The following is an 8007-nucleotide window of genomic DNA, read 5'->3' on the forward strand; positions in this document are numbered from 1 at the left end:
AAGGTAGGCCTATATGACAGTTAGGCAATAACATGCAGTTATTGAGAAGGGATACTCAAGAAAAAGTCCTAGAACATTGAACCAAACAGGCAAACTTAGGTAATACTACCATAAAGTAAATTGCGAGCATTTGCGTTGAGTAGACTATTGAGTATTGTAGACTATTGTAAATTCACAAGAATAGTTATCAAATTTGTCAAAAGAACATGCACAAACTATTCAATTTGCACCAATGTTGAGATGAAGAGCTTCGCATTCCCGATATCATCCTAGCTGTGAGAAGTATAAGGAAGGCACCGCCTATTCTCTGGCTCATTAGTATTTGAGAAAGTTTCGACACGGTAGAAGAGGCCAAAGTCTGAAATAACCGAGTTGAATAGAAACAGTTAGGCTCACGATACGGAATTTACCTCGGGAAGGGAAACATTACACATTTGTCCAGCTACAATGGTCCGACTTTCAAAATCCAGCGTTATTTTATGGTTACCATTCATGCTAACTGTAAGTACGAATAAGGGTTTCTGTCCGAATCGGGAAAAGTGCAGGTGTTAATTATCGTGTAACGGGACAATGGTGTAATGTCCTTTCTAATGAACGCTATATGGGTGGTGTCACTGATGGATCTAATTATAACGGATTAGTCGGTATGAAAGACTCACAGACTATGTTTGCAGATTTTAATTAGACCTTTGGGTTTGGGTTTATTGACTGCATTCCAATGTCTTGTTGCCTAAAGGCGTACCCCTTACCAATATGGCCAAAAAGCTAAACTAGTCATACAAAGATAGTTGTATGACACAGTTGTTGAATAAAACGTTTTTTCAGTGTTTGAGAAACTCGGTTGAAAACTGTAGGCTACTGGTAGGAACTTTTGTAACAACAAAGTAATCCTCTGACAAACGGTTCAAGGCTAGGTCTATTTCCTTAAAATCATATGGAACTTTGTAATGGCAAAGCAAATGACGGACCTAAAAGATTAATCGGAGATCTTAGGTTCTGAGTGTATACAGATGGGGTCAGATGGCTAAGCGGTGAGGGAATCTGCTGGTTCGATTCGCCCTTTTCGATTCCCGGCCGTGCAAAATGACGTTGTGTCCTAGGGCAAGGCACTTCACCTTACTTGCCTCGGGGGAATGTCCCTGTACTTACTGTAAATCGCTCTGGATAAGAGCGTCTGCTAAATGACTAAATGTAAATAGCTTAATTTAAGGCAGTGCTAGAGTAATTAATGTTATCATGCAATGACAACAACTGCAATACGGCATGGAAAGTACACTATAGTGGTGATAATGTTTGTATCTACAAATATCCCAAACGTTTTTATATACCATTATCCAACTATCCAAGAAACATCCACCAAATCAAGATTTTGTGTAACCTATGTCATCCTAAGGAGTCTAATGGAGTCTTTTACATGCAGCATGAGTCGTCATTCACCGATTCTTTTTTCCAAATAGATAGATTTGTATATACATTTTAAATAAAACACTTTGATGATGATGCATCCCAGCCTGCTGAATGACTAGTTTCTTGATAGTTTTTACAGGTGGTGGCAGATGGTGACAGTCAGAAACTGAGAAGACAAAAGAGAGAGTGGATTATTGCTCCTCGTAAACTATATGAGAATGAGGATTACCGAGGCCTAAAGTTCATTGCTAAGGTATGATTTTAACAATGAAACAACATCATTGTGGGTGGGTGTGGGATTGTCACTGTTGCAGCTCATATTGTACCCATGTTGACACACTGAATAATAGGCTTATATTTAGTTTGAATACATTTGTACCAACCTTTGGTTGCTTCAGTAGATGGTTGAGCCCGATCCAGTAAAATCCATATAGTAGATCTTCCTTGTCTTCCTAATTCCTCCTTTCATTGATAGTGTTTTGAAGATGAGTGTTTTCTTGCATAAATCTATCAGACCAGTGCAATAGACAAATGTAGACTAATGCGTTCTTTTTTTTTTTTTGATGACGACGACGTAGTTAAGGCGGCAAGCGTTTGTTGCTTAGGCGGCCGCCTTAGCTGCAAAGTGCTGCAGGAATCCCTGATATGTATCCATATGTTTATTCATTTATTGTTCCTATGACGTATACAAACTTGCATATGATTACTGATAGGTGTCTCTGTTCTAGATTCAATCAGATAAGCAGTATGAGTTACCGGTGTTCTACTCCCTGACGGGTCCTGGGGTAGATCAGGATCCGGTGGGCTTGTTCTCCATCGACCAAAACAATGGCACGGTCCGAATCCACGACAAACTGGACAGAGAGAAGAAGGACTCGTACCATGTAATCCTCACCCACACAACCCGTATCTTCTAAAAACGAACGCATACAAGATCAAATCAGCTTTCTATTTCCCTTTTCTTTCTCTCACAGAGAACACTCTAAACTCTAAATATTCGAGATAGGCCTGTGTGAAGACGCAAGGTCTCTGTGTATGTGGGGATGAAACTGACACGGGCGTGTTCTGACTTTTGCAGTTCATTGGAATGGCTAAGTACAGCAATGGAAAACGTGCTGAGACGGACATTGACCTGCATATTGTTGTCCTGGACAGGAACGACTGCCCACCTGTGTTTTCAATGCAGCAGATTGGAGAAGTGTATGAACACAGCGCAGTAGGTGTGTGGTTCACACTTTATTTCCCCGTGCTCCAGACTCCTCATTAGTGAACGTTTCCTGCCATGTGCTTTTGAACTACGACCCCTGTAGTGGTGCTTATCTCTTTACCCGGTCTATTCCAGGCCAAGTTGTCATGAAAGTGAACGTGACGGATGGCGATGAACCTGGCACTGAGCACACTCAGATTAGCTTCAGCATCGTGGAGCAGTCCTCCTCAGACAGGATGTTCTCCATGAACCACAAGACTGGAGAGATCCTGGTCCTCCAGACCAGTCTGGACAGAGAGGTGAGAGGTCATGATCAGCACTAATCATCACAGTACGCAAACTGGGATTACAATGAGACCGAGGCTATGCAGATCAATCCACATGGGTTAAATGATGATCTTAAGTCATATGAAGCTGAATTTAAATTCCCTCTCAGACACTTGAGTGCTCTACCTAGAGCAGTGTTGATACTTGAATGGAATCCAGTGGGTGAAGGCTTAGTTGATATTGTTTTCATTGTCCAGACACAAGACACATTTACCTTGACGGTGAAGGGTACTGACTTGAATGGAGCCGCAGGAGGGCTGTCTGGAACAGGACAAGTGGTGATTAAGTTGCTGGACATCAATGATAACATACCCACGCTGGAGAAAGAAAGAGTAAGGAGCAGCTAACAAACACAAATACTGTCTTCTTTCAGCCCAGACCTACTTATATGAACCCTGAGTGAACCGGTATGTGCTGTGGGTTGGACCTTGTGTGACGTGGTTTGTGTTGCAGTACGAGGGGAGCGTGATGGAAAACACCATCAGCATGGAGGTGCTGAGGATCAAAGCTGTGGATCTGGACTTGATGTACTCCGACAACTGGCTGGCTGTATTCACCATTGTGTCTGGCAATGAAGCAGGCTACTTCCACATCACCACTGATTCCAAGACTAATGAGGGCATTATCACTATCGTTAAGGTACGGTTGGGCTTTAGCTTGTCTAAGTAAATTATACACTGTGCAACAATGTAGTCTAAAACAAGAAATTGCAAGAAATTAAAGTTAAAGTTGGATGGAATAAAGTTACATCAGTCCCGTCAATCACACGTGCAATCAAATCTAGAGCAAGATTTAGCTTAATATTCTTAATGTATTTAACTAAATACCTTCAATTGACCGTTATCTTTCTCTGTGCCTTTTAAAAATGAAGGCTTTGGACTATGAGGAGCTGAAGGTGTTGAACCTGGGGGTGAGTGTCTCCAACAAGGCAGAGTACAACTTTGGCTCTGTCATCAGCACCCACCCCCGACCTAAGATCTACTCCATCAAGATCAACGTGGTCAACCAGCTGGAGGGACCGCGCTTCCAGCCTGCCATCAAGGTGGTAACCATCTCCGAGGACAAGACCACGGTCTCCCTCAACAAGATCATCACCACCTACGCTGCCATTGACAGTGACACCCTGCTCACTGCCACCAACGTGAGGTAAGACGTCAAGCTCACATCCTATGTCATTTACTGCACCGCAGGTACATCTCAAGCAGGCGTCAATATACTGTATGTCACAATGGCAGAAAGTGACTGTAGACTGTATTTGATTACATTAAATATGAACTGTATACTGTAGTGCTGTGTGTGAAAGGACACTAAGATACTGATATATTTTCTGATTTTTCTTTCGGTCAGATATGCCAAACTATACGACATAGACAACTGGCTGATCATTGATGAGAAGACAGCAGATATCAGATTAAACAAATGGCCCGACCGAGAGTCAAAGTTTGTGGTTAACGGAACTTACACAGCCAAGATAGTCTGCATCACTAACGGCAAGTGTGACAGGCCCATGGAGGCCCTCATCATCATCATTCATCTGCTTTGTCACTTTCACATCTAAACCAAATGAATTCTTGTCGGTTTACAGAAGTACACGAAAAAACGGCCACAGGGACAATTGCCATCCAGGTGAAGGACTTCAACGACCACTGTCCTACCCTGACCAGCACATCTCAGACCATGTGCCAGGGGACCAACATGGTTTACGTCACAGCCGAGGATGGGGACGCCTTCCCCAACGGAGCACCCTTTAACTTCCGGGTGATTCAGGCAGGCAACAAGGAGAAGTGGACCATGGAGCGTCTTAATGGTTGGTCGTAGTCTGCATCAAGTATATATTTGACTAAATGTTTTTGTGAAAATGGAAAATATATAGAATACAAAAACATTTAAAAAAGATCTATAATAATAATAATAACGATAAAGTAGCTCAATAAAGTAGTCAACATTTTCAACTTTCCAAACTGTCTTGGCTTACTATCTTATGGTCCATCTATTTGTTTTGCCCTCGCGACTTCTCAGACACCACTGCGATCCTGCGAGACCACGCCTCCCTGTGGCCTGGGGACTACAGGGTTGCCCTGGAGATCCCGGACCAACAGGGCAAGGTCTGTGGGGACGTCCAGTGGCTCGACGTGGTGGTGTGCACTTGCGATGCCGCCAACACGGCCTGTTTGGGGCGGTACACGGACAGAAGAACCACGTTTGGAACACTGGGTGTCCTCATGCTACTCCTGGGACTGCTGCTTCTCCTGTGTGAGTCCTGCCTGCGCACTCTCTTCCAGGTTGATAACAGTCACGTCTAGGGCGGAAGGAGAGTCTCTGTCTCGTAATGCAGTCTCTTCTAGTGTTATTGATAACGCGCATTAACAATAGCCCTCGTTTGAGCCATGTTTTGCTACTTTATTGTCTTTAAGGTTAGCTTGTGGGTGAAGTGTTTAAAATGTAGACAGTGATATGAAAGTAAATGTGTGCGTGTGTTTCCAGTGCTGCCCCTCTTCTTGTTGTTTTGCCTGTGTGGAGGGGTGGCGGCCCTGGGAGACTTCAAGGCCATCCCGTTTGACACCAAAGAGCACCTGATCGCATACCACACGGAAGGACAAGGAGAGGACAAGGTACAGAGAGCCCTCCGTTCCCATTGGCTCAACACAGTGTCACTTTCACCAACACGCAACACATAGGCTGATACCGCATATCGCCGTGCTCTCATTGGCCCACGCACGCGTTTCCTTCCCAGGAAGTCCCCTTGCTCAGGGTTCCTCTGGAGGTGGACCATGGTTCCATCAATGCCGGGGACGTGAAGAAGTACGGAGATAATCAGAGGCTTGAGCTAGGGGGGGGTGTGGGGAGTGGAGGAGCTGGAGGCGGCTTCACCTCCATGTCCACGACAGACATGTACGGTGAGAGTGATTTCCACCAGCACATGGTCAGCGGGCACAACCATGTGGACGGCAAGGGTATGGGTGTGGGCGGAGCCACCATAGCAGGAGGGGAGCAGTTCTCCTCGTGGTACGATGCAGGGTTATATGGTGGGATCGCCCTGTCTGACAGCTTCCTGGAGGAGTACTACTCAAGTGTGAGTATCAACACTCAGCCTGTATATATAAATATAAAAATGTGTTATTGTGCTGTTTTTTAGTTTTGACCTGCCAAGGGACTACAGATGTGAGTTAATTTAAAGTTATAATCTGGTAAAGTGCATCAAATGGTGACATTTTTGTTTTAAACTGTACATGGTCCCATGGTTCACAATAAATATACATATAGGGTGTGGAAGTCATAGTCTCAGAGACATGAATTGTCCCTGACTTAACAAGACAAACTCTAAGTTAAGTCAAACAAACAAAATCAAGCTTGCAGTTAAGACAATCTTTTGTTCGGGCCTATGTATGTGAACAGGAAACATTATCAATCCTAGATTTGCAATACTGTATTGTAGTATTACAGTATGTTACTTTTTTGAAGCCGTTTTATTCATGGGTTGTTTGCTGCTTGCAGAAAGCCAACCATGCAGCACAACATTCACAACAGCAAGACGCCCCGATGACCTACGACTACGAAGGTCAGGGGTCACTGGCGGGCTCGGTGGGCTGCTGCAGCCTCCTGGAGCACGACAACGACCTAGACTTCCTCAACGACCTGGGCTACAAGTTCAGGTCCCTGGCCGAGATCTGCCGAGGGTCCAGCCTGGAGGCGGAACAGTCTGTGGGGGTGTCCGTTTGCCCCCCCAGACCCACCCCTTCCTCAGGCGCCCACATTGAGACCTCCCTGGACACGTCTGCCAACCTCAACACCCTCACCAGCTCCGGACTGGCCTCCTCCTCCTCCCACGCTCATCAAGGAGACGGTGCTCAGAGAGCAGGGGTCCGCCAGCCTCCCCAGGGTCCACGTCCAGGAGAGCATGCTGGTCCCCAGCCAGACCCTCCTCATCCAACAGCCCACCATGTACTACACCTCCACCCCGGCCCTGTACGTGGTCGAGCCCCAGCCTCAGGTGCTTCTGGTGGATGCGAGGGGAGCAGGGGTCGGGGGCCAGGTGGGGGTGGGACAGGGACTAGTCCAGGTAGCAGGGCCGTACGGCTCCCAGCAGGGCATGGTGCTGGTGGAGAGGCAGGTGGGGGGGAGTGGAGGGGCTCAAGTGCTCACCAGCACAGGCCAGGCTGTGATAGGAGGAGGCCGTGTTGTGGCCGGGGGAAGCCACACCCTGTCAGGGGGGGAGTCAGGTCTCACACAGGGTGGGGCAGACCGTGGTAAGGCCAGGGCATTTTGCCACGGGTTCAGGCATGTCACAGGGCAGCGTGAGTAGATCCAAACATGTCCATGTGGTTGAGAGCAGCTCAGCAGTGGCTGAGGGCGGGGCCAGTTCTGCCGGCCTCACCTCGGGCGTGGCCCTGGGGGGTTCTGCTGAAGAGCACAGCCTGGAGGTCAGAGTTCCCCATGTTGAGATGAGGGCTCAGACTGGCTCCTCACTGGGCTCCAGCTCCCAGGCTGGATCTGTGGGGTCAGACGAGGACTCTGCTCTCATGGCTGCTGCAGGCTCCCTGGGCAGCCACACAGTGCTGGTTCAACACAAGGAAGTGTTAGTCACAGAGCGGAATGTGGAAACCACCTCCACTGCCTAATCCACCCGCCTGGTTGTTGTTTTTTTGTGGCGTCTGTTTTGGCTGTATTGTCAATGATGAGGAAGATAAAGGAAAAGAGAGCAGGAGCAGAGAGAGAGAGAGAGAGAGAGAGAGAGAGAGAGAGAGAGAGAGAGAGAGAGAGAGAGAGAGAGAGAGGAGAGAGAGAGAGAGAGAGAGAGAGAGAGAGAGAGAGAGAGAGAGGAGAGAGAGAGAGAGAGAGAGAGAGAGAGAGAGAGAGAGAGAGAGAGAGAGAGGAGAGAGAGAGAGAGAGAGAGAGAGAGAGAGAGAGAGAGAGAGAGAGAGAGAGAGAGAGAGAGAGAGAGAGAGAGAGAGAGAGAGAGAGAGAGAGAGGAGAGAGAGGAGAGAGAGAGAGAGAGAGAGAGAGAGAGAGAGAGAGAGAGAGAGAGAGAGAGAGAGGAGAGAGAGAGAGAGAGAGAGAGAGAGAGA

At 47.0% G+C, this 8007-nt stretch overlaps 1 protein-coding gene across 1 annotated transcript; it reads left to right on the plus strand.

The window, feature by feature from the left end:
- Window positions 1-360: 360 nt before the first annotated feature.
- LOC136945748 (desmoglein-2-like protein) lies at window positions 361-7633 on the plus strand. Its single transcript, XM_067239762.1, is given in 16 exon segments — window positions 361-501; window positions 1538-1660; window positions 2136-2291; window positions 2486-2627; window positions 2750-2913; window positions 3139-3273; window positions 3395-3580; window positions 3813-4087; window positions 4289-4487; window positions 4490-4748; window positions 4961-5194; window positions 5426-5553; window positions 5676-6014; window positions 6437-6765; window positions 6767-7148; window positions 7150-7633. Coding segments are annotated over 16 exon segments (3516 nt in total). The 5' UTR covers window positions 361-447; the 3' UTR covers window positions 7561-7633.
- Window positions 7634-8007: the final 374 nt, after the last annotated feature.

The sequence above is a fragment of the Osmerus mordax genome, chromosome 1, assembly GCF_038355195.1.
Source record: "Osmerus mordax isolate fOsmMor3 chromosome 1, fOsmMor3.pri, whole genome shotgun sequence".
NCBI lineage: Eukaryota > Metazoa > Chordata > Actinopteri > Osmeriformes > Osmeridae > Osmerus > Osmerus mordax.